This window comes from Mus caroli, chromosome 7 (assembly GCF_900094665.2).
Source record: "Mus caroli chromosome 7, CAROLI_EIJ_v1.1, whole genome shotgun sequence".
NCBI classification, from domain to species: Eukaryota; Metazoa; Chordata; class Mammalia; order Rodentia; family Muridae; genus Mus; species Mus caroli.
Genome location: NC_034576.1, coordinates 15,837,222 through 15,862,549, shown reverse-complemented (window position 1 = coordinate 15,862,549; position 25,328 = coordinate 15,837,222). Strand labels below are relative to the sequence as shown.

Genomic DNA, 25,328 nt, shown 5'->3' with positions numbered 1-25,328 from the left:
TGTGTAGCCCTGGCTGTCCTGGCACTCACTCTGACCTCAGAAATCCGCCTGCCTCTGCCTCCCTAGTGCTGGGATTAAAGGCGTGTGCCACCACGCCCGGCTGGAGGCACACCTTTTAAAGATGCATTGATTTTTCTTTTTTATGTGTATGGCCCTTTGCTTGTGCCTGTGGTGGTTAGAAGAGGGAGTCAGATCCCTTGGAACTGGAGTTACAGTTTGTGAGCTGCTGTGTGGGTGCTGAGAACTGAACCCCAGTGCCCTGAAACAGCAACAAGTGTTTTTAACCACTGAACCAGTTGTCCAGCGCAAATGTTTCACTCTTTAGCCCAAGCTAGTCTTAAACTTGTGGTACTTAAACTGCCTGGGATCAAGGGCAAGCCCCATCAGACTGCTCCTCTGTCCCTCTCCCAGAGGCCCGCCCCCTCCCCCCAACAAGGCCCCGCCTCCGGGGTGACGGCCGCTTCTCACCGGACAGAACCACCTCCACCAGGTCACCCTCCTGGATATCTGCAGCTGATCGCACCAGCTGCAGGAGGTTGGCTGATGTTGGGTCATGTTTGAAGAGCAGGATCTTGTCGTACAGGCCGTAGAAGCCACACTCTGGGAACTGAGGGGCAAGAGAAGAGGGGTGGAGTGGCAACGGAAAAGCTAAATACAGGCTGCAACAGCGGCAGCCTACTGGAACCCTCTAAGGGCAGGGCCGGTTGTTTCCCCCGGAAACTGAGACCCTACAGCCCACCGCTTCCTGCCTGTCCCCTCCCAACCCCAGTTTGAGCCAGCAGGATGCCTGCGCCCCAGGTGTGCTAAGGAGGGAGGCTCTGGCCAGAGTCTGGCGGCGAGACTGGCAGGGGAGGGGCTGAGGGGCAAAGGAGATTTAGAGGCTCCGGGAGCAGAGTGAACATTTCGAATTTTCCAGAGCTGGCGGGACACTGAGTGATCACCCCCTCCTCTTTCAGCCACATCTCCACCCCAGCTTCCTTCCTGAATCTATTGTTCCTGTTACCTGGCTCTTAGCCCAGCATTGGGGCAGAATGAAACAAGAAAAAAGGGGGGGGTGGAGGGACTTTTGGGGGAGTGCTTAAGATAGCTAAGAGGTAAGGAGGCCTCCTCTCATCCAAGGCTCCAAAGACCCAGGTGTCCGGGTCCCAGCTTGGAAGTGGGCAGGAAATGACACAGCATCGAACAGAAAGTGAAACTGCCCAGGTGGGGCACCAGGAAGGAAGGCAGGCAAGAAGGGGCCCAAAACAGCACCTGAGCCCCCAGAAGAGCAGAAAACAAACTAGGTTGGGCCCGAGGAGGGGAGGCTGGGGATCTGAACCCTAATACAAAGAGTTTCACTCCAGGGGCAATGTACAGGAGCCCCAGTCCTGCTTCCCACAGGCCGGCTGGGCTGATTGAGGAGTGGGAGGGGGCTGGTCTAAATAGACTTGGAGAGTTGGTGGGCTCAGCTTCCCTTGATGATCTGTAGAAAATCACTATTGCCTTGCCCCTGATGGTGGCTTGATCTAGTAACACACACACACACACACACACACACACACACACACACACCCCATTGGAACAGGGTTTGGATATGTAGCCTAGGCTGACTTTTTTCTAACTAGTTTTTATCTGCTGGAAAAAATGGGAGGTGGCCCTGTTCCTGCTGTTTCTCTAGAGAGGAAGGATCTATTTCCAGGAGCCCGAGAAAAGCTTAAGTCTGGATGTTTGGGAATCCCAATGTGCTCCCATTATAAGATTATACATTCTGGGTTCCACCTGTAACTGTCATATTATTCAACCACTCAAGACTCAGAACTCGTATATTCACCACCAGGCACTTGAACTACTGAAAAAGCATCCTCCTCTCTACCTCCTGGGGTTGGAGGATAGACCCCAGGGGGGTTTTGCTTGCTAGGCAAGTGCTCTACCAGCTGGGTTGTAAAATTTCCTAGGATTTGGGCATCTAGTCCCACTTGGTTCCTTCTGACCATGATACTGAAGGCGAGGAACCTGGATAGCCAAATCTAAGAGCAGCAGGAGGGGCATTGATTAGGCGGGGAGAGGGAGTCTGCAGGGATTTTGGGGGGTGCCAAGGAGGTACACAGGAGTGCCTTGCTCCTTCACACCCCATCTCAGGCCTGGGAAAGGATAGGGATTGTACCCAGAGACCTTGCTTGCCCCTGGCAGCTTGTCCACACACCCACTCACACATGTCACCCGATCACCATGGTCAGTATGGCTTCAATTTCTACTGTTTCCAAAGACCGGAGGCCCAGGATGGGCCCATCAAAGGAGGCCTTCCTGATCAGCTGCTCCCACTTGCCCCTTCCTCCCAACTCCACACCTGGTAGGCCCCTCCCTTCCTCCCTGCTCGCTGCAGAAAACAACAAGCAGCAACACGCAATTTGGGGAGGCCTCTGGGCACCCCACCCCTATCCGGGCCTCTCTGAAACCCGTGGTGAAGTGAGGACACGACTAGGGTGTAGTGCCCCTCCTCGTCTGTCACCTAGGCCCCTCTCTCCCCTCCCAACAATCTCAGGCCACCTCCAAAGCCTCCTCCCTTTATCATGAGAGCCCCCTATGCCCTCACCTTCTGGTCCACGATAGAACAGGCTAGTTGCTTCACATGAGCCAACTCTGAGGCAGCCGGCAACAGCACGAACTCTCGGGTCAATCCGATCTGGATATGGAAGGAGACCCCCGAACCGGGAGCCGGGATCTGAGGCAGCAGAGGTGGCGGCGATTGGAGATCCAAGCCACCGGGGGGCGGAGGAGACCCGGGCCCCGGAGAGCCCGGGAGTCCTGCGGGATGGGAGGGGGCGGCGGCCATGGGGGCCAGATCCAGATCTGCCACCCAAAGCTCACCAAGGACCCTGGGACCTAGATCCGAGAGCTCTCTTGCGGTGGTGGTAAGAACGCAGGCATTTGAGAGAGAAATCTGTCAGGTTGAGAGACTCGAGGATGGCGGGATCCTGGGCAATGAGAGAAAAGGCATCTAGTGGGTCACACGCCGGGAGTCAAGAGAGGAGAGTTCAGAAAGAAAAACAGTGGTTTGGGGAAGGGTACCCAGAGATCGGAAGGTTGGAAGAAACCAGGAAAGAAAGTCGGGTAGGGCAGGGTCCCTGGAATCAAAAGACACTGCGATCCAAGGCCCCTGGAGAAAGAAGGCTGAGAGCAAAGCAGAGGGAATGCCAGGATCCGGTGGGTTTGACGACAGGACCAAAGTCAGGGCAGGCCTGAAGATGCTCTGCCTTGGGGGTAGAAAACGGGAGTCTGGCCAAGGATCTAGTGGATCGTAGGAACCGGACTGGCTCGGGGATGAGGAGGGGTTTCCAGGGCCAGGGCTGAAAGAAGAGACTCTCACAGGTCGCGAAAGTTGGAGGAAAGTTGGATCAGGGGCGGCGGAGGAGGGAGCGTTACCGAAGGCGGGGCGGGTCGGGGACAAGGGAGGGTCGCACAGCGCGGGTAGCTCTATTTTCCCCCTTCAAAGTTTAAGTCGGCAGCGGCGGCCCAGAAGGAAGTCTCAGGAGCGATGGCACAGCTGGCCAATCAAAGCAGGGCACCGTGACATCACAGGGCGGGCCTTACTGGGACGGAAGGGGAAGGCGGGACCCCGCACCAGGGAGTTGGGGGGAATTTGGTGGCTGGGGGTAGGAGGGCGGAAGGGTCAGCGTTTCCTCTGCACAGTCCAGCCTGGAAAGTTGACTTTTCGCCGCAGTTCACCGCGGCACGCGGGAGGGGCTTTGTTGTTTGAAGGAGTGAGCTGTCAGACTGGCACGCATCCGGCGCCCGCCGCAGGGAAAGGGTCGGAAATTGGTGTCAAGTCCGGTGGCTTTACAGTTTCTGCTCATATTCACCCCGCCCCCAACACACACACACACACACACACACACACACACACACACACACACACACACAGAGCCCAGTATATAAGGTGGGAAGTCGAGGAGGCCTTAGGATGCACAGGAGAGCTTAAGTCTCAGGTTTCTCTCCACAGAGTTGAGGGTATGAAGCCTGTCCCCCCCAACCAAGGTGGCATGAAAAAGGACACCACCACTTGATAGACCTCCTGTGAGACCAAGTGCCTACATCTTTCTGGCTGTGTGACTTCTCCACTGTGAGCCTTAGTTTTTCTGTCATGAGGCTGTATTCCAGAAATGAAATACAGGTGGTGCCTGGACACTGGTAAAGTTGAATTGATGTGGCTGCCTTTGACTTTTGCAGAGGAAAGGGAAGGCACTGAAAACATCCAGGGGCGTCTGGATGGGTGTGTTAACGGAATCATCCAACATGTGGCTGGTGAGATGGCCAGGTGGGGAAAGGCACTTGAAGCCAAGCTCACTGGCCTGAGTTCAATCCTGTATACTCACATAGTCAAAGGAGAACCAGCTGAGCTACTGTGGGTTGTCCTGACCTCCACCCTTCTCCGAAATAAATAGTAGAGCAATAACAGGAAATCTAAAAAGCTAACATCAACTGAGAGCCTGTGAGTCTGTGTAGTCAACCCTAACTCCACCAAGAGCCGTTCTGACTGCTACTCCAGTAGTCAGGCAGTGGCTACCAATTAGTTTTTACATCCAGGTAGCTGGAGCTTTAAGAGAGCAGCAATTTGTCCACAAGGGCCCCCCTTACTGGTTCAGCGCTGCTGGGGGCAGCTGAGGTGGGTACAGTGCTGGCTGTCACCACATCCGGGGGCAGAGGCTGGGGAAGGAAGTCTGAGGCTGGAGTGAAAACGCAAACTACCACCTGGGGAAGCTGCAAAGAGGGGCAGGGGGAGGCAAGGCCACGTGGAGCTCACAGCCTGGCTGATGAGTGGCCCCTAAAAACCACATGCCTACAAGTAGCTTCTCCTAGACAGGCATGTCCCCAGCATGTTCGACTGCCTGCTTCTGGGACTCACAGCCCCTTTTACCCCGTGGCCCTTGTGGCAGGTCTAGAAGGCGGGGGTTGTGGAGCATGTTGTGCCTGCTGTTTGGAACGTCAGCAGACCGGCTCACTCTCCTGCTCTGTATGATGGGACTCCCAGTCCTTCCCCACTGTGGCAATGAAGGCCTAACTCCCATCAGCCGACATTAAATGTGGGTAAGGGGAGGGAACTCTGTACTGCTCTGCACATCCTGCCCTCTACCTGGCTCTGGTGGGCCTACCTTCCTGCTGTCTGCCAGTCCAAGAGTGGGCATGGGGCAGGAAAGGGGCTTTTGTTCTCAGTCCCTGAGCAGGCAAGGGGTCTTCAACTAAATGTTCACTGTTCCATCCCAGCATCTGCTCCCTAGCTCACTGCCTGGGGGGAGCACAAGTTGAGGGACAGGAAGGGGAGGATCATGGAGATGTGGCCATGTGCTTCCACTTCCACCCCTCCACTGACATGTCACCTCGTTCCCCATCCCAGTTGACCACAGACCCCCAATCTAACATATATCCCTCTCCAGACTCCACTCAGCCAAGGCAGAGGGAGTGGCCTCCCCCTACTGTCCGCCATCCCCTGGACAGACAGCCTGGAAAATCTATCTTACTCCAAAGGGTTTATTGAGACAATTTTTTTCACATACAAGTTGGGGCAAAAAGGAAGGGGCTTATAAACAGGAACCTGAAAGGGGAACCGAGGGCATAAGGTGGGACCCAAATAAAGAGTGAAATAAATAGAGGCCAAAGTGTGGAGCAAGGAGGAGACTGACAGACTATCACACAGTGATAACGTGGGGTGGGCGCCATTAAAATCCCATTCCTTTATACAGATATACAGAGAACTAGGGGCACAGGGCCCACTCCACCCTCTACATCTCAAGGAGGGCCTGTGGCTAGGACAATGCCCCGGAGGAGTGGAGGCCCTTCCCAGGAAGGCCTGGCCCCAGAGGCTTGGTTAGTGTTGGGAAGCAAGAGGAATGGACTGAGGTCCAAAAGGACAACCTGGAGCCCACATAGGAGGGCCCCAGGAGACCCCTCTCTGCACAGCCCTTCATCTGATGGATGAGGGAGGGTGGCACTCTAGGATGGAGCCTGGCACCTTCTTTCATCTTGGACAAAATCAGATCCCAAAGGACACCCAGCCTGGTCTGTGTCAAACTCAGGACGACAGCTATGTCAGGAGTTGGGGTTGGGGCATGAGCAGAAACCCCAGAGGCCATCCTTGAGGGGTGACTCCTGGGGAAAGGGCCTTTAGCACCACCAGGCTCCAGGAAGATGAAAGAGGCCAAGACTCAGAGCCTCTGAAGGTGAGGCTGGGGCTGCCTGGAGAGACAAAGGGAAGGCAGCTGGTTAGGACAGTGCACCACACTAGCTCCAATTCCTCCCTCTATCTTCTCCGGGAAGCTCATTTATTCCCACAGGACTGTGGGCTTTGGCACAACTCAAACTGACAGGCAAGTGGATCATGGAGGTGGGGTGGGTATAGGGGTGTCTGCATTCCTATCTAGAACACAAATGGCCCTGATCCTTACCTCAGCCCCACTGCCTGGCCCCGCCCCCTGACACTGTGCAGCCAGGGCGAGGCCAGGTGGGATCATACGAAGACCTTGGCTAGGGCATCAGCACCAGCACTGGCAATAAGTGCCTTGCTGGGATGGCAGGCCACTGCATGGATGGCCTCCTCATGCTTCTTGCGGTGGGCCGTGATCTCCTGCACACATGTCTTGTTGTCTAGGCTCCATAAACGCAGAGAACAGTCGTGGCCTGTGCAGGCGTGGAGCAAAGGAGGCTGTTTCAGCCCAGACCTGGGGTTTTAACCCTTCACCTGCCCTCATGGAAAGTCCTTGGGGCAGAAGCAGCTCAGCTCTCTTTCTCCCGTGCCTCTGCCTTAAGGATATTCTCTCTGTCCCCATCGTGTCTACCATCCTGCTAACTGTCAAGTATATGTGAGGACTCTGGGAGGAAAGCTACACACAACAGGCAGCTCTCAGCCTGCAGGGACACCAAGCAAGAGCTGCTCGAAGCGGTAGGGTGTGGCTTAGTTGCTGTGTATTGGCTTGATCAGCCCAATGTCCTGGGTTCTATCCCCAGTACAACAACAACAACAAAAAAGAAACAGCAGACACTAGCTCCAGGTGATAGGATAAACAACCCCGAGCCTTCCAGACAGAGGGATGACCACCAAGGGCCTTGCGCAGGCAGCAGGCAGCAGGCAGCCAGTGAGGAATGATGGCTGTGGGAACTGAGGTGGACGCCACAGCAGCAGAGCAGCCTAGGCTGGGCCTTTGTTGGGCATGAGAGGAGAGGGCCTGACTGGCCTGAGGCTCTGCTCCTCAAGTCAGCTCAGCTCCAGGACTCAGCCCAGAAAGCAGAGCCTCAGATCTTAAGATGCTATCAGAACTGGGCCTAATACCATTGGGTAGAGAATAAGGAGACCTGGGTGTGGCTGCTCAGCCAGCAGTACATGGCATCGTCAGGCAGAGCAAGCTGATTTACCCCGAGCCTCCCCACAGCCTCCACTACCACTGGCTGTACATCTACAAACACATGTGCGCACCCTCGCTGCAGCTGACACTGGTTTAAAGGCCCTATCTACCCATTCTAGAGTCGATGGCTGCTGAGCCTGTATCTGAAGGCAGAGACGGATCGGGTACTCAAACTCTGATCCCATCACCACATGCCTACAACACAAGAGCAGCCCCGCTCTCCCAAGGAGGGTCAAAGAGGCTGACTCAAGAGCAGAGTTGCCTGACGTGGCTGTAGCCCCTCCTCTTTGCCGCCAACCCTCCTGAGGAAGGAGCAGCAAGAGGCGCTCAACTTACTTCCTGACATCAAGAATACGCCATTTGGGTCCACAGCTAGGCAGGTGACTGCGTCCAGGTGGGCCACCATGGAATGCACAGATTTACCTGGAGAGAGGATAGAGTGTGGCTGGGAGTCCCCCACAGCTACTAGCCTTATCTGAGAAGCTGAGGGGCTGGGAGCGGGAAGCCTGAAAACCTCTAAGGTAGACACCAGAGTTTGGTAGTCTTGAATGTCCCTGTCCCATGCTGCCCGTACCCCAAAAAACACAATGAGGGGACAATTAAGGCTGGGCCTCACCTGTTCGATTGTCCAGGAACCGGATGCCCCTGTCGTCGTGTGCAGTGATGGTGAGAGGCTGGTTTGGGTGACTCACCACCTGGTTGATCTGTGTGGGGCCTGGAGGGTCAGTGGGAAGAGTGGGAGAGGCAGGCCTGAGGGGGGAAGCAGGACCGGACAGAGGCAGGAGGGGCAGGCCACTTCTGCAATTGGGATCATGCCTCCCAGCCCTCTGTGCCAAGCTAGCTGGCTACCACTGAGCCTTGTTTCCTTCCTGCTTGTGGCATATGGGTAACATTCTCATCTCACTGAGGGCTAGGTCCCCAGAACCACAGGAGGAACTGGGGTCCTATGGGCATTCAACCCCCAGTCTCATTGGCCTGCTTGGCTAAGGGCCCTTACCACTGCTCCCTCGAGACTCCAATGTGAGAAGGGCGCTGCCAGCTTCCAGGTCATAAAGAACGGTATCACCAGAACGAAAGGAGGCCACGACATGGGCAGGTTCAGTGCTGGTGAAGGCCACTGAGGTGGGAACTCCATGTTCTGAGAGCACAGGGGAAGAGAGAAGGCTACTCAGAGCGCTGGTCCTGCCCTCCTGAGGAGCCACCAGAGTCCTGGGCTCTGTATCCTGCTTGTGAGACACTGGGGTCAGAACTCACCTCCAGCCATGGGGAAGGTACAGAGGCAGCTTGGACCACTGCTGCTGGGATCCCAGATGCGGACGGTGCCATCAGCGGAGCAGGATGCTAGGCGCTGGGAGGTGGGACTGAAGGCCAGACCCCACACAGCATCCCCATGGCCTTCCAGGACATGGCTCAGCACACTTGGGTCTGGGCAGGCCGGGAGGAAATAGATTGTCAGAGACACCAGCTACACTGATTGGCCCAAGGGCTGCATCTTTGCTGGGACCTGGGTGGCTGCCACTGCCCACAAGCTCCTCTGACTCTAGGGCTCAGGAACAGCTCAAGAGCTTAGAAAATGAGGCTTCCACGTTCACTGTCTCTCCAGGGCCAAGGTCAGCAGCTCAGGGGATCAGTGGAGCATGAAGGAAAGCTGCCTCTGCTCCCCTTTTAGTCCCTGCAATGTCTTTTCTTTCTACTTTCTCAGCCTCTGCTGTTCAAAGGACCTTCTGTGGTCTCTCTAGCTGTTAACTCCACATGGTTCTGGGTCAAGTCCTGCTGACACCTGAAGTCCACTTAGGATTGATGCCTGACCTTCCCAAATGGTCATTAGCTTGACAGGAAATACAACTCTGTATTCTGCCACAACCAATTTAGCACAAAGCCATGTTCAAGAGTAAGCAGCACTCAGGAGGCAGAGGCAGGAGGATCGCTATGAGTTTAAGGCCAACCTGGGTCTACATAAAGACAACATAGTGAAATCCTATCTTTTAAAAGAGGGGTGGGAGTGGGGTTGGAGAAATGGCTCAGTGGTCAGAGCATTTGCTTTTACTCCCCCCAGCACCCAGACAGTGGCTCACGACCATCTGTAACACAGAGATACATGTAAAAAGAGCTCACTAAGCATCAACAAGTTAGGCAAGGGCACTGAGTAGGAGGGCAACTCTGGGTATCTCTTCACATTTAAAAAAAAAAAACTACTTAAAATTTTTTTATTCTATTTTTTTTATGGTTACCAATGGTGGTGGCACACACCTTTAATTCTAACAATTGGGAGGGAGGCAGAGGCAGGTGGAGTTTGAAGGCAGCCTGGGCTACAGAATGAGTTCCAGGAAAGACAGGGCTACACAGAGAAACTGTCTCAAAAAACGAAGCCAACCCAAATAAAAAACAAAACAAAATAAAAAACTTTTCTTTCTTTCTTTCTTTCTTTCTTTCTTTCTCTCTCTCTCTCTCTCTCTCTCTCTCTCTCTCTCTCTCTCTCTCTCTTTTTTTTCCCCTTTGAAAAAGGATCCCACTGTGTAGCCCCAGCTAACCAAGAACTCAGCAGTTCTGGCTCACCGAGCTCTGCTTGTCTTCTGCCTCAAGGGCTGGAATTAAAGGTCTACATGACTACATGCAGCCTATAAGACATTTTTCTTGAACTATATTGTGATCATACTCTTTCTCTCCCCAGCTCTTCCCAGATTTTCCCACCTCCTTACTGCCCAAGCAACTTCATGTTCCTTCTCTCTAAAAGACTAATCTAAAGCAGAAGATTTAAAAAAAAGAAAAAAGAAAAAGAACAAGAAAAAGCCAAAAATTAAAGAAACATAAAATTTCCCCCAACAACATGGAGTGTGTTCTGAGTTGTCAACCACCCCTAGGCATGAAGCCTGCCCTGGAGTGTCACTGATAGACCTAGTGACACTGGCTCAGAGGCAGCTGATTTCCCTTCCTCACAGAAATCAATTGCAAATAGCTTCTTGGTGAGGGATAGGACGTGGTGTCCATTTCTCCTAGTAAAAGACTTTTGTCTGTTTGTTTGGTTTTTCAAGACCGGGTTTCTCTGTCCTAGAACACAGTTTGTAGAGCAGGCTGCTGGCCTTAATTAAAAGTGTGTGCTACCATTGCCAGGTAAAAGGCTTCTTAAAAACAGCTAGTTCTAAGACCTTGTTTCAAAATAGAATAAACAAAATACAAATACAAAATGAGGTCCTCAGGAAGGTGAGAAACATCTAACCATGGGTGAGGGTGTTCCCAAGACAGTGTTACCCTCTACTTAACTCTTTTTTTAATAATAATAATAAAATATTTATTTATTTATTATATGTAAGTACACTGTAGCTGTCTTCAGACACTCCAGAAGAGGGCGTCAGATCCCATTACAGATGGTTGTGAGCCACCATGTAGGATTTGAACTCAGGACCTTCGAGAGCAGTCAGTGCTCTTACTCCCTGAGCCATCTCTCCAGCCTCCTCCTAGTTAACTCTTATTCACCCATCTACCTGCCCACTCACCTGCTCATCTGTCCATCCCCACTGCGCCCCCCACTCCCCGTCCCGTGTCTTGTCTACACAGAGACACGGTCGCTCTGTGTAGTCCTGACCACTCTGGTACTCTGTAGACCAGGTTTGCCTCAAACTCAGAGATCCTTCTGCCTCTACCTTTCAAGTGCTGGGATTAAAGGCGTGCACCATTGCGCCTGCTGGCTGCTGCCCAGCAAGGATGTGTGTGTTCACGCGCGCAAGTATGTGAGAACCCAACTGGCGGCAAGACGACGACTCGCTGGTGTCGGTTCTCTACTTCTAATGTGGGTTCTAGGGACTGAACTCTGAGCATCAGTGGTGCCTTTACCTGCTAAGCCATCTTGCTGGTCCTATGTAGTGTGTTATTTTGAGACAAGACTTTTCTATGTAGAGCAGGCTGACCTGGACCTTAAATTAAAATCCTCCTGCCTCAAACTCCTGAGCACTAAGATTATCATTTCCTCTTTAACTTTTTCTTGGAGTAGAGAAGACCTTTTTCCTCCCAATAGGGATTCACTATGTCCGGGCAGTAGCTTGATTGGTATGTGGCATGGCAGGCCTGAAACCCAATACATAATCAAGCTGGTCTTGAACTTGTGATTGTGGTTATCCCTCCTGCCATTACTACTCCATTGTAAGATGAACCAGCATTTTTTTTTTTTTTTTTTGAGACACTATGTAGCTCTAACTGGCCTAGAACTTGCTATGTAGACAAGGCTAGCTTTGAACTCAGAGCATTGTTTGCTTCTGCCTCCTGAGTGCGATTAAAGATTTATGTTTTTGTTTTTGGTTGGTTGGTTGGTTGGTTTTTGAGATATGATTTCATGGCCTTAAACTCCCTATGTAACCAACAATGAACTTAGCATCCTGACCCACCCAGCTCCTGTGGTACTGGGATGGGACCCAGAGCTTCACTCTACCTACTGATCCCCAGCTCCAGTGCCTCCACTTAACTCTTAAAGGGCTGAAGGACAAGGCCTCAGCTCCCTGCCATTTATGGTCCCACCAATGCTTCTCAGCTCACCTCCTCTGTTTCTAACAAACCCCTGACCCACAATAAGACCTTAGCTGGTCCCCAACATAGTCCACCAAGTTGACCAAGCCCATTCTGGCCCTGACTCAGGCTAGCCTCTGCTTCCCCAAAAGCCAGCTCACACTGTCCCTCAAATGCAGCCCAACTCTCCCCTCACCATTATGCCTCATCTCCCTCTGCCCACTCTCTCAATGTGAAATCAGGAGCCTTACAGTGCTACTTCCCAGAGCTGTGACAGGAGGAGGGAGTGGCAGGGTCTGTCCTCACCATAGCCATCATATGGGTCCATGTTGAGGTCAGGAATCTTCCAGCTGTGGATCCTGGCATCAGCCCCACCACTGTAACAGTACTCGCTGTTGCTGCCCATGGTGACTGCCAGCACCGGGCCCCTGCAGGGTGCAAGGGAGAGGTGATGCAAGGCAGCTAAGGCTCAAGCCTTCCTTGCTCATGGGAGCTTGAGGATTTCTTCTAGCTTTTAGTTTAGTTTTGTTTTTGTTTTTCAAGACAGGGTTTCTCTGTGTAGCCCTGGCTGTCCTGGAACTTGCTCTGTAGACCAGGGTGACCTTGAACTCACAGAGATCTGCCTGCCTGTCCCTCCCAAGTATTGGGATCCAAAATGTGTGCCACCATGCCTGGCTCTTGTAGCTAGTTTTAAGTAGCATTTAATGTACTTCTTGTCATATGTCACAATGCGCATGTGGCGGTCAGAAGACAACTTCAGGGGTTGGTTCTGGGGTTGGTTCTCTCCTCCCAGCACCTGAGTCCTGGGACCAAACCTACACTGCTCCAGGTCTCCAGGGCAGCAAGAAGCAGCAGCCCAGCTATGCTGCTGGGTGGCAGGGCTTACCACAGGCTCAGCCATCTCCCTACCTGTGAGCGCGGAAAGCATGAATCGGCTCCACATCCAGTGCAGCATTTCTATGGGAAAAAGAGGAATCCCATCACTAGGACCCCAGGTCCTAAGGCCCCGCACCCTCCAGGGTGGCACCCTTACTTCTTGGCCGTAACTGCCTTCTGCAGGTTCCACAGTTTGAGTGTGCCATCCTCAGAGGCAGTAAGCAGTGCTGACTGGCTGTGGTGGAAGGCCAGGGAGCGGATGCCATCGTAGTGTGAGCGGAGGGTAAACTTGGGGTTCCATGTCTTCTTGAAAGCGTCTTTGCTGTCAGACAGCTGGGGATGGGGAGCTGCCTCAGTGTCCTCTTGGATGCCCCAGCACTCATACAAACACTGACAACCACCCATGAACTGACTAGACTGGAACTGATGGTCCCCAGCCTGACATTTCTTTCTGTGTGCCTCAGAAGAGCCCTTCACACATACTCAGTTTTTAGCAGTAAGGGAGGCTCTGGAGGGGCCAGAGGAACCTGACTCTTTGGGGCCTCACAGTTCAGAGGCCTCTAGGAAAGAGAGGCAGGTCTTTCTTAAACACACAGAACCGGAAACTCTTAAGGATGAGAAAGAGACACCAAGACACCCTAGCCTCCTCTGCATGGACCAAGAGGTTCTCATGAGGGAGTGGCAAATATGTAGGACTTAACCAGTACCAGGGAAGAGGAAATTTAGGAACAAGGCGAGTATGTCAAGGCCCTGGGGCAGGAGATAGCAAGGCTGGGATACACAAATTCAGAAACATGCCACACACACAAGAGGAAGGCAGAAAGGTCAATGGCAGGCACGACAGTGGATCCCACTTAGAAACCGGCAAAGCCCCAGAGTAATGAGAAGCCACATGGGCTGCGGAGCAGTGGATGACAGTCGGTCCTGGCCTCTCTGGGGAAAGTCAGCATAACTGCAGAGATAGGTCCCGAAGCCTCAGTCACAGGGAACGACCTTACTATGACTTGGGAACCAAGTTCTAGGACAGGGGAGTCTGGAGACTTGAGCCTCAGACCCCAGGAGAGACACTCTGAAAGGACGTGTCCTAAAAGGTGAGGCTGCTCACTCTGAGTGGAAGGCCCGGTCTGGGAGAAACCATGAGCTGTCAGGCAAGCCTCAGCACCCCAGACCCGTTCACCTGCCATCAGCTACATTTGCACCATGATTCTTAGGAACTAGATTTGTGCTCAAGTGGGTTCCCCCTCTCTGAAGGACCACTGTGGGGCAGGTTGAGGGATGCTGCACTACAATCCCAGGTAGATCCTGCCCAGCCTCTCTTCTCCACATATCCCCAACCTCACTGGGGTCAGTAACCTGATCCTCTGCCCTGGAAAATGCATCCGACCCTACACCAGAAAGTCCCAATGACCCATGCAAGGTGCACAGCACAGAATGCCAGGCATGAGGTTCTTCATTCCAGCCCAGCTGCTCCACCCAAAACACAGTGCCCTGAGTGGGGGGAGCATGGCCGCCAACCATCTCCCCACATCCCCCAAGAGGGAGGGCATGGGGAAGATCCTGCACCCTCTAGTGAGGCCCAATGTGTTAGAGCTGCCCAGGGGCTGTGGAATGACCTCTCACAGTTCTCACATGAAAGGGACAGAACCCAGGCCTGTAACACGGTCAGAGCTGAGCCTGACTGATGGGGTACCCCAACAACTTACATCACAGCTGAGGTCGTTGTCATTGGTGACGGTGAGATCTGCCAAGTCCCCCAGGCTCACCTCCCCGCCCCCGATAGTGTCCATGATGAAGACGTCTGAGGAGAAGCCAAAGGAACCTGGTAGGGGGGAGGGGTGGGTGGGGCAGACAGGGCCAGGGAAAGAGAAAGAGGCAAAGAGAGGCGGAAAAGATGAGGAGCAAGGAAGAGAGGCAGAAAGACAGGATCAAGAATCACAGCTGGAAAGGAAGACAGGGACAGACAGACAGACAAGGGAAAACAGACAAAAAGAGAGGGAAACAGACAGACAGACGACCTTTTGGGACAGGGAGGCTGCAGACTGGAGGCTGGGCCTTACCTCTGAGGACACAGAAACCCCAGGCTTACTCTGCAGCCCCCTCTGTCGTGGACCCCAAGGGAATGGAGTGTGAGGCTGAGGATTACCTTCATGAGGCCGGGGCTGGGGTGTGCCAGGAGGTGGGACAGTCACTTTCGGGGGCAGGCCATCCACATCCCGGAGGTCAGCAAGAATTCCCTGGAGTTTGACCCGACGGCTTTCTGCATGGAAGAGGGATGAGCAAGAGTTGGCCACCAGTTCTACTCAATCTCTCAGGGAAGCCCCCTTCACTGCCGCTGCCTTTCCTGCAACAGGGGAAGCTGTAAAGACCTGACCCCAGGAAGGGACAGACTGAGGAGACAGACTGGCAGGATCCCAGTGAGAGGTGGCAGGCAAATCCTGGCCCTGCCCTAGACCAGAAGACCCCACGGCCCTTCTGGCCAGGAGTCACAAGACAGGAAGACACAGCCCATGCCCCTCCTTCACCATCAGTTTTCATCCTGCCCTCTGTTTGAGCTAGATAGGCACTGGTCACCTGCTGTAAGGACCAGCGCTTGACTTCTGGCAGAGCTGCTTGAATACAGCTTCCAGGGACTTTCCAGGGAAGAGTAAGGGCCTGGCTCTGACTAGGGGCTTGAGCTATCCTTGACCCACCTCGGGAAGTATATCCGTCCGGGCAGAGCCCTGGACAGGAAGCAGCTGAAGCATGCAGGGTCAGATCCTGCCCTAGCCAGGCCTCTCAGTCAGTCCTCCACTCACCCAGCTCATGGGGGTTCCCCTCTGAAGTACGTCGAGGATCTGGAGACCCCTCTCCATCCTCTCCTGAGCCCAGGAAATCAAACTCATTGATGGCATCTTCTGAGTCATCCTCTTCATCCTCGTCCTCCATTTCAGGTACTAGGGCCTTGGATGGGAGCTGGGACGGGAAAAGAAGTGGGGATAGGGGTCAAACCCACCTGGTTCCCAGAAAAAGGAAAGCCACCAGCTCCTTTCCCAAAGCCTAGATCCAGACACTGTGTAGTGGGCACTGGGCACTCACAAATCTCTCCTCACACCTCTGCTGAGGCCCTCCCCAGCACACGGCTCTCAGGAAGGCATATGGTACAACCCCTAGGGGTATACAGAGACACACAATTGCAGGCAGATGAGCAGAAGCCTGTATCTGGACATAAAACTAACAGTGATAACACACTTTTCAACAAGCAGTGTGTTTGAGCATGAGGAGCCTCAGTCAGTGACTCATGGAAGGAGCTTTGAGACATGGCTTCACTCTGCCCACAGCCCTATGAACAGATTCAAAGTACAGCCCTTTTCCCCATCCTACGTGTGTGGGAACGAGCTAAGCAGAATAAAGCCAATTGCTCCAGGTCCCCAAATTCAAACTGGGCCACAACTGATGCCCCAGGGTATCAGTGTCCTCCCCCCTTCTCTCATGCTCACACGCGCACACACACACACACAGAGGCAGTCTTGAGTAGGGGTTAGGAGGAACAGAGGACTCCAGCATCTGACCCAGGAAGCCAAGTCAGAGTCCACATACTCAAAGATGCCCTTTATCCTTTTGCCTCCTTCAAGATTCCAGGTCTGTGTATTTTGCTCCCATCAGAATCACATCAGGACAGGACCCTATGCTAAGTCATGCTAGGAACCATAGAGACAGAGTGGAAACCAAGCCTCCCCAACACATACGGTAAGGGGTGGTCAGAGTCTGGAGAAGGGAACCCAGAGGCTCTAAAGGCTGACAAAATAGATCCTTGGTGGCCCCAGGAGACCCAAGGCAAGACAGAGAAGGGGTACCTGTATAGAGTGGGAAAGAGCCACAGAAGCTACATCTGGGAAAGTGGGATCTGGGTAAAGCCAAGGTCTTCCTCACGGCTGATGTCTCTGCCTCCACCTCAGCACATCCTACAGGTGGCCACCCCAGCCACTATTGACCCACTTGTGGTCTAGACTTGCGTCGTCTTGTCCCATACCTGCTCAGAGCTGGGCTTTGAAGGTCTCAGCAAATGCTCAATAGGCAACTAAGGCCACATTCATGACCAAGGACAAAACTCTGAAGAAAAGAAGTACAGAGCCCAAAAGGTACAACCACACTGGGTGTTGGGAGCCAGATGTGAGGACATGTTGATAAGATCAGGATGCTACCCCAAGGTCAGTGTCCACAGGCAAAGGTCCTGACCACAATAGCAGACCAGAATGCCCAGATCATAAAACTCCCCCCAGGCCTCACCCAGGCCTGGGCCCAGGCACATTTATTTCATTTACAAGTCTTTACCGAGGGCCTGTGCTTCCCACCCTTTTCAGGATATGGGGACAGAAAGCAAGAGTCACTGGAAAAAACATTCAACTTAGGGGGGTGGGCAGGCTGGCTGGACAAAGGCAGACTCAGTGGGTCAGGGCACTGAGCTAGCCTGCAGAACCATACATGGGAAGGTGGGATGGGGCATTATCTGGAGCCAGGGAGGGCCAGAGCAAAGGTCAGCAGTGGAAGGCTCACCCTCACACGTTGCTTCTTATGCTGCACACTGTCCAGCTCATCATCCTCATCGCTGTCTTCATCCTCGCAGTTCTGCAGGAAGGGTATCTGCTCCAGTACCGAGCCCCCCAGGCGCTCCTTGCCATCTTTGCCAGCTGCATTCCTGCCAAGATAGGGATGTACACACGCGACACTCAGGCTTCAGGTGACAGAACCCAGAGAGCGAGACACTCCAGACACAGCTGAGCTCCTAAGCCCCACGGAGTCTTGGCTTTGAGCATGCAAAGCCTCCTATCAAGCCTCTGCCGTGTACCATCCATCATCCCTGGACCCCTTGTACAAACCTGAGGCTGTGCCTCCCATAGCACTGAGTTCCAACTGTGGTGACAGAGCAAGCCCCCGACCCTGAACATTCCTGCTCCACATCTGGCCAAATCAGATATGAGCTGGCTAAGAAGATGTCTCTGCCCAGCAGCCCCCTCCCCTAATCAGCCATAGGCAGCAGCCACTCTGCAACACTCAGTCACCTCCAACTCTTCAACCACCAACTAACACAGACCTGGAGAGAGAGCCTTGCCCACCATATAAGCAGCAACTACTCTCCTGCCTCCTGCCTCCTGCCTCCCAGGGGATCCAGACCCCAATACCAAGTTCAGGTAACACACACTCAGATGCCCTCTCTCCTGCTGTCCAGGGTCACACCACAGCTGTCAACTGCCAAGACACAGTTACTGCTTCCCAATCAGTAGAAAAATCAGTGTAGAACATCCTTTATGGTCATCTCAAACACTGTCTTTTGAGGACTTCCTCTTCCACACCCACCTCTGCCTCCTCGATGACTGTTTCCTCCTTTAGCTCTTTTTGCCAATCTCTTGCCTTTGGAGCCCTCAGGATATGCAGCTGGATCCCTTCCCAAACACATCAGTGCGGTGGTAAACTAGAAATCTTTAGGGCTCTTGTAGGACACACGGCACCTTACCCTTCAGACAGCTGCACTACTGCTCATCAGCTCCTGCTGTTCCCCTCGGGTTTCTGACCTTAGGAGGTACCAGTCAATTCCTCACACTTTTTTCTCTCTCCCTCCCCTAAGTCTTTCACAAGAGCACATTTCTTACCTGTCCATTGCTAATGTCCACCAGCCCTGGCCGGGATCACACAGTAAGCCCCACCTGGTCTCCCTGCTTCCTCAATCTCTCCTCGAAGCAGACTAAGATGTCAAATGATAGACCTCTGCTGGAAATCACTGGCTTCCCACAGCCCTGTGGGTAAGCATCCACTGTTTATCGTGGCCTAGGAGGCACTCTGTGATCTGCCTCCTGAGACCTGGCCTCACCACAGACCACAGGCCACAGGCTCATGTGTTTACTGCAGCAGCCATGCCACACGGGTCTCCTGCTTCCCACATGCATTGAGCTCTGTCTCTAGTACTTCCCTTGCCTAGAGAACACTATTTCCTGCTACTCTCTGGCCACATGTCACCCCCACAAAGTGGTCCTCCCTCCTAGCCACCAAGAGGGCACTACTTCTGTTACTTCTCATGTAGCCCAGGCTGGCCTCAAATGTGCTCTGTAGCCAAGAGTGACCTTGAACTTCTGATCTTCCTGAATCTACCTTCTGAGTACTGGGATGTACGTGCCTGTAAAGCAGGAGTCTGTTCTCCATGTCTGGTTTACACAGGGTTAAAGATGGAAACCAGGGCTTCATGCCCCCATCTTCCTCCTTGTCCTCCCCCTTTTCCTCCTCTTCCTCCTTTTTGGCCAGGCTGGTCTCTAACCCCTGGGCTCAAGCAACTCCTGCTTCTGTCTCTTGAGTAGCTGTGACCCCAGGGGTATACCACAGTACCAGGCAGTCTCCTGTCACTCTTTCCACATGCTCTACCTAGCACCACCTAATGACATTTCTGCTTCTGAGGGGTATCAACTACTGATGGGAGATGAACTAAAACTAAATGAGCCCTTAAGACAAGGGTGGAGGTCTCATGTGTTGCTAACCACTGCAGCCAACCCCTCCCCCACCATTCTACCCCACCTCCACCAAGGTCTGTCCTCAGCTAGAAAAAGAGGCCATGTGGCAACCTGAAGGGGAAGCACTCAACACAATCTAGAAGGGCTGGAGCTCAGCTGGGAACACTGCCTTCCTGCCCAGCCTCCCCGGGGAAAGAAGAGCAGAGTTCCTGATAACTCAGGGTCTCACCTCTTGATCTGTTCCTCGATCTGTTTTACCAGTAGAGACTCGCCACCGCTAAGTCCCCCAGGGCCTGGTGAAGCCCTGGGGGCCCCCTCAGCTGGCTCACCGGCCCCATTGAGTTCCAGTGAACGGCCCAGAAGGGAACGCACACGCTTGGACCGCATGTCCAAGATGGTATCTGTGTAGCCCACCTCTTCCAGGTACCTGTGGGAGCAGAGCCAGGGCAGGTAACACATGAGCTGAGCTGCTTCTGACTGCTGAGCCACGCACAAGCCAGCAGCCTTCTCAGGAGCCACCAAAGAGCAGATGGCAGTTTTTCAGAAGCAGCCCCTGAGCAGCAGCTTGGCTTCTGATACTTATCAATGGAAGCCCTGGTCCCCATGCACGCTGCTATGGCACACGGTGTCCCCAACATGTAGGAGAGAGCCCACGTGCAGGAGCAGCCAGATGTCCACTGATGGACGCTAGGCAGAAGGTGACAAAGGCAGAGGGCCACAGAGAGATGGCTATGATCAGCAGCACAGTGAACATGGCGGATGTTCCATGTTCCCATGTGATTCCGGGTTTTATAAAATGGAAAGAAGAGTGTGATGGTCTGTGTGTGCTTTCATCACACACAGACACACCCTTATGCTTGCTTCCTCGACGCCTAGAAGACAGACATAAACTGAGCAACAGTGACCTCTGCAGGGGAGGATACAGGACACAAGAGTACACTGTTTTTTTCTGCAGTACTGGGGATGGACCCCAGGGCCTTGAGCATGCGAGGCAAGCGCTCTACCGCTGCGCTACATCCGCAGCCTGCGGTCTACTTACTTCTATACCTGAGCATTTATTACTTCTGCAACTTAAAAAACTGAAGCCAGCTGAGACTGGCCTAAAGGAAAAAGAAAAAGAAGAGAAGATCAAAAAGTCAATCCTGAGTATGTGCGGCTTCCAGGGTTAAGGGACAACACTGCCTCACTGCTCTGCTGCAGGACCCTTTGGATGCCTGTGCCCTTCTTTGCCTTTCCTGCCTCTGCAATGCCTTATGTGGCCCAGGGGACAAAAGAGGCAGAGAAGCCTGGCAATCTGGAAAACGGGCTCTATGGGTGACTGCCTGAGATCTCACTGTGGCCCTCCATGCGTTTATCAGATGCTCTTGGCACCAGTGAGAACCAGGGGCAAGTCAGCAGTTACACAGTACAGGTACTATGGGGAACCAGAGGGCAGGGAGACATGAGTATAGTGGCAGGCCCATGCTCCCATTGTATTTGTTTTACAGCCCTCTGGGGTTATTTGTGCCCACTTAAACTAGCAGTGGTTTGCAGATACTGAGCTGAAGACAGTGAAGGTCGGCTTCCTGAGTTCTATCATTGTCTTAGACTCAAGTTTTAAAGTAGCTCTCAACACAGCACCTCAGGATGGATTGGCTCTGGAGATCTGTGGCTTTCCAGCAGGGTCCCTGTTACATAGTGGTGATTTCTGTAGTGCTGTGGATGGACCCCAGGGCCTGGTCCACAGTTACTAAGGGCTTAGCCCTTAAGCCATACACTCCACTCCTTTAAGTTCTTAACTTTATGTAATCTGACTGATTTATATGTGGGAATTGATAATACTTAGTAAAAGCATTACAAACCACATAGACAGTTTAAACAAACAAACAAACTAACCAACCAGTCCTGGCTCTTACACAGCATGGAGCACACCACTCGAGGGACTCACAGTACCTCTCCAAATATTAAGACTGACACAGCTCTTTAGGCCTCACCTCTCTTACTCTCTAGTCCTCCTTCTCTCTCTCTCCCTTCCCCACTCTCTCCACGTGGCCATGGCCCGTCTCTCTCTCTCTCTACCTTTTTTCCTTTCTCCCCGCCTTTCTACAATAAAGCTCTAATACAATTTAAAAAAAAAAAAAAAGAGAGACTGACACAAAGATGCAAATGTGAACAGGGCCACATTTCCTCAGAAATAAGATTATTTACTTCTCAGATATCCTAAAATGCTAAAATCTTTACAGTAAGAAAAAATCCAGATTTGGTTAGAGGCTGGTGGCCCACTGATTCTGTGTTTGAAGCCTTTCTCTAGTCAGGAGGCAGGACAGCTCACCTCTCAGAAGGCAGGCCAGTAGAGCTTACCTTCTCTGGGTTGAACCCACAGCACCCAGGTACTACTACTGCTATCATTTAACTTCACTCTGTTAAAAATATTTTACCCCAACACTATTCTTTTAAAAGGAAATATCAAAGAGGCATACAGGGTCAAGTTTTGGGGGAAGAGTTTTAGGGGTGCCCCTGCTGCAAGCCTTTCCTCTCTTTCCCACTGGGTAATACTGATCACTCATATACTATGTACTACACTGTGCGTTTCTTATATTCTAAGTTTCTCAGTGCAACTCACTCATATACTATGTACTACATTGTGCATTACGTGTAATCCGGGTTTTTCAGTAAAACTCACTCATATACTATGTACTACACTGTGCGTTTCAGTGTTTTAGATAGTTCATGTCCCAGTGGGGACAAGAAGGACTGTGGATTCCTTGGGCCTATCTCCTGAGCCAAGTATGCTGTGAAGTCTCATGTCCCATCCTGTCCCTCCCCTCCCATCACTCACTGTCGCAGAAGCTGTCGCCCCTCCTTCCACACCAATGGGCTGTTCTCCAGTGTGACCGACTCTACAGGGCCATTGGAGACTAAAAAGAGAGAAGAGGAAGATGTCTCAGTCAGGGCACGGACACTCTCCAGTCACCCCTCCATCTTCTCATATCAAGTCTGAATGAATCTGCCACCATCACAGGCCTGTCCCCATTTCCTGAGTCCTCTCCACCCACACTCTCCCTCTGAGTGACTCCTCTCCTGGAAGCTCTCCTCACTGTTAGGCTCTTGACTGGCCCCTGCCAACCACGGCCAAGAATAGCAGAGCTGTGCCTCCACATGCACGGCTGGCTGCTGCTTTCTTATGCAAGGAGTGGGTAGTCTGGCTCTAGAGAACGAGCAAGCAGGCTGGAGAGAACCGAGGGTAGCGGCTATAGGTGAGCTGGCTGGGAAGCTAACTCTGTGCACTGCTCATCTATCCAATTAGGCCTGGCTGAGTGCCTTTGCCATCCCAGTCAAGAGCTTACATCTCAGTAGCAGGGCATGAAAGGAAGACCTCCCTTAGCCCTGCAGGCAAGAACTCCACAGAGCCACAGGACCAAGCTCCAAACATCACTGGCACAACCGTGCACACTGGTGCCCTTGCCACTGGGCCCACCTGACTAGACACTAGTGTGTCACCGGAAAACATTCCCGCATTCCCATGGACATCTGTTTCCTCCTTCCAGAAGCTTAAGCTGCCAATGCCCACAGAATAAGCACACATCTATTCTGCTCTCTGCTGTGCCCTGCTCTGTGACAAGAAGCCAGCACCTCATATATCAATTGAGGCGGGGGGTAGGGGGTGGGGAGGTTAGTGTAAATGACTGAATGACAACCCAGTGCAAACACCACCTTCTCAATGAAGTTTTTCCTAGACTTTCCACAGCACACCATAAATAGTTACACTCATTCTCACAACAGAAGGATGCAGGAGATGCTGGGCCATCCATCATGTCCTTGGGAGGACAGCAGGATGGCAGACAGGTAAGGCTGGACACAGTCTGACACAGACTGATGGGAAGAGCCCCTGAGGATGCAACTCTACCCCACCCTATTGCCATCTGCAATTTCTCTATGCCAACCAGCTGCTCTGCTGGGGGTGGCCACGGGAAGATGCAAGGGTGGGTACCTTGTTCTGACAGATCTGTCTTCTTCTCCCCCTGATTCAGGTCTGTACCAAACTTCAGTTTATGATATTTGGCCCTAAAAGAACAAATAACAAATGAGCTGAGAGAGGAGAACAGACAGGATAAGGGACCACCTCAGGAAACCCAGGGCCTCCTTCATCAGCTCCCTGCCCACAAGCATCAGCTCTAGAATTCTCAAGGCTGCCTCCCTTCCTCCTGAAGCCTCAGTTCCTTCCCAGAACCACAGACAGCAACACCATCAGACTATGGCAAAAATAAGCAAGGTAGCTGCTGTGCAGACCTGGAGCACATAGTAGGTGTGCTCAAGCCATAATGCTGCTGCTGACATTTGAATCCCACCCACTAGAAGCTCCTTTATACTCCTAGGGATGACGGCAAGAGGACAGCAGAGAAACTTCCTTTGCTGGCAGAAGTGTAGTTAGCAGCCTGCTACCTTGTCAGAACAGTGACCTCTCCAGCAGGGGCAGGGCTCACCTCTCCTGCTTCAGTGCATACTCCAGCATCTTGATCCGCCGCACCAGGTCCGTCTTTAGATTCTCTTGGCCTTTCCTCTCGCCTTGGAGGAAAGCCACCTGAGCCTGGGACAGAAAAGAAAGGAGGACAACAGGTTCAGGGGTTGTCTCCCTCCATATTCAAATACAGCTTCAACCCCTCCCCTACATCGATGTCAGGGTTCAGTGTGAAGAGATGACATGCTGGACCCACCTCCAGGGTCTCTAGGTATGTCACCCATAAAAGAGCTCAGTCTATAATCTCAGCATTCCATAGGGATTGCTATGAGTTCAGGTCCAATGTGGGCTAAGACTCTACCTTTACAAAAAAAAAAAAAAAAAAAAAAAAAGGGGGAGGAGTCACCTTTAACCCATGAAGTTCCAACAGGGACAGCAGGGCCTGACTTGGCTGTAGCCTTCTGAGGAGTTAGGTCAGGGATGGTGTTGGGGGTATTAAGTATTAACAGCCCTGGACTCCTCTCTCCCCCCATCAGCTGCTGTCCCTATGGTTGCTGGTGGAGGTGGTGTCCCACTATTCCTTCAGAGCATCTGTTGCTGGGAAGCGTAGGAAGCTACTTCTGGCACTCAGGGACAGGAGTAGGAGGCTGGGCTCAGCTCCCACTGCAATGCAGAAGAAGCTGTTCCAAGCTTTATGCTGCCCAAGGCATGAGAAGATGTGCCACAGACATGACCTACGGGTTCCTGTCAAGCTCGTCTGTCAGTCTGCTAGCTTGGGCTGCCCCAATAGGCTCAAGTCTGTCAACATGTCATTTAGAGACACTGGACCAACTGCCTTAAGGCAGAATCCTGTGGCTTCCCAATCATGTTTGAAGGTCTTCTACCAAAACCCAGAGCCTGGCACTCTTGCAGGTTTTCTCAGAATGGCTTTACTGTTCCAGTCCAAGGAAGTCTAAGAGCCAGGCCTGGCTCTGCTGCTGATTTCCTGCAGATACTAAGTAGTTCATGGGGTCTTCCTCTGCTAAGAGAATGGAGCATCGTGGGCACTGTCCCTCATATGCAGCCTGCATGAGGGATGCTGTGTCAGTTCCTGCCTCTGCCTCTCTTCATTTTCTCTCCCTGTCCACAAATTCCAAAGCCCAGCTAGCCAAGGGGACCTAGCCCTTGAACCAAAAAAACAAAACAACAACAACAACAACAAAAAAAACCATCATCAGGAAGAGAGCTTGGGATGGCAGGCCCTTGCAGATGTCTGTCTTCCTGGGGCCCCACTTCCTGAACATCACAGACCTGCTTAAGTGCTTCCAGGGCTCTCCCAAAAGCTCACAGGCTGACCTGGCTGGCCCCAGGCGGTGTTCAGATGTCTAGCAATGTTGCTCTTTGTGCCAGCAGGGCCCTGACCTATCTGCCCTGTCCCTGTGCTCCAGGCTTGCTAGCTCTCATCTCCATTTTAACTAGGGGCTAATAGAGAACTGAGGCTTACCAGAAGCTAGGTGAGGGAGGGAGAGTTGCAGGCAGAAGACAGAAACAACAGGGCAGGGCAGACTGAAGACACTCTTAAAACTGCATCACAGCCGGGCGTGGTGGCGCACGCCTTTAATCCCAGCACTCGGGAGGCAGAGGCAGGCGGATTTCTGAGTTCGAGGCCAGCCTGGTCTACAAAGTGAG

The 25,328-nt window shown here is 52.7% G+C and overlaps 2 protein-coding genes across 4 annotated transcripts in view; both read right to left on the bottom strand.

Moving 5' to 3' along the window:
- Nucleotides 1-3,533, bottom strand: part of Prkd2 (protein kinase D2) — a 28,458-nt gene extending 24,925 nt beyond the window's left edge. The window contains exons 1-3 of one of the 2 annotated variants that reach the window (XM_021166159.1): nucleotides 3,403-3,533; nucleotides 2,573-2,954; nucleotides 469-607 (exon numbers count right to left, since the gene is read on the bottom strand). In XM_021166159.1, the coding sequence (XP_021021818.1) occupies nucleotides 469-607; nucleotides 2,573-2,812 (379 nt within the window). In that variant the 5' untranslated portion in view covers nucleotides 2,813-2,954; nucleotides 3,403-3,533. Of the gene's footprint in view, nucleotides 1-468; nucleotides 608-2,572 lie in introns of both variants that reach the window. The other variant, XM_029479954.1, reaches the window with a different exon arrangement.
- A 1,954-nt stretch (nucleotides 3,534-5,487) lies between these two features.
- The window catches only part of Strn4 (striatin 4), a 24,860-nt gene continuing 5,019 nt past the window's right edge, over nucleotides 5,488-25,328 (bottom strand). Inside the window, exons 2-18 of one of the 2 annotated variants that reach the window (XM_021166040.2) lie at nucleotides 23,686-23,789; nucleotides 23,193-23,266; nucleotides 22,041-22,119; nucleotides 19,452-19,649; nucleotides 17,280-17,421; nucleotides 15,542-15,698; nucleotides 14,890-15,003; nucleotides 14,450-14,544; nucleotides 12,904-13,079; nucleotides 12,780-12,827; nucleotides 12,177-12,298; nucleotides 8,628-8,798; nucleotides 8,371-8,511; nucleotides 7,990-8,088; nucleotides 7,710-7,796; nucleotides 6,420-6,651; nucleotides 5,488-6,210 (exon numbers count right to left, since the gene is read on the bottom strand). In XM_021166040.2, the coding sequence (XP_021021699.1) occupies nucleotides 6,482-6,651; nucleotides 7,710-7,796; nucleotides 7,990-8,088; nucleotides 8,371-8,511; nucleotides 8,628-8,798; nucleotides 12,177-12,298; nucleotides 12,780-12,827; nucleotides 12,904-13,079; nucleotides 14,450-14,544; nucleotides 14,890-15,003; nucleotides 15,542-15,698; nucleotides 17,280-17,421; nucleotides 19,452-19,649; nucleotides 22,041-22,119; nucleotides 23,193-23,266; nucleotides 23,686-23,789 (1,977 nt within the window). In that variant the 3' untranslated portion in view covers nucleotides 5,488-6,210; nucleotides 6,420-6,481. Of the gene's footprint in view, nucleotides 6,211-6,419; nucleotides 6,652-7,709; nucleotides 7,797-7,989; nucleotides 8,089-8,370; nucleotides 8,512-8,627; nucleotides 8,799-12,176; nucleotides 12,299-12,779; nucleotides 12,828-12,903; nucleotides 13,080-14,449; nucleotides 14,566-14,889; nucleotides 15,004-15,541; nucleotides 15,699-17,279; nucleotides 17,422-19,451; nucleotides 19,650-22,040; nucleotides 22,120-23,192; nucleotides 23,267-23,685; nucleotides 23,790-25,328 lie in introns of both variants that reach the window. The other variant, XM_021166039.2, reaches the window with a different exon arrangement.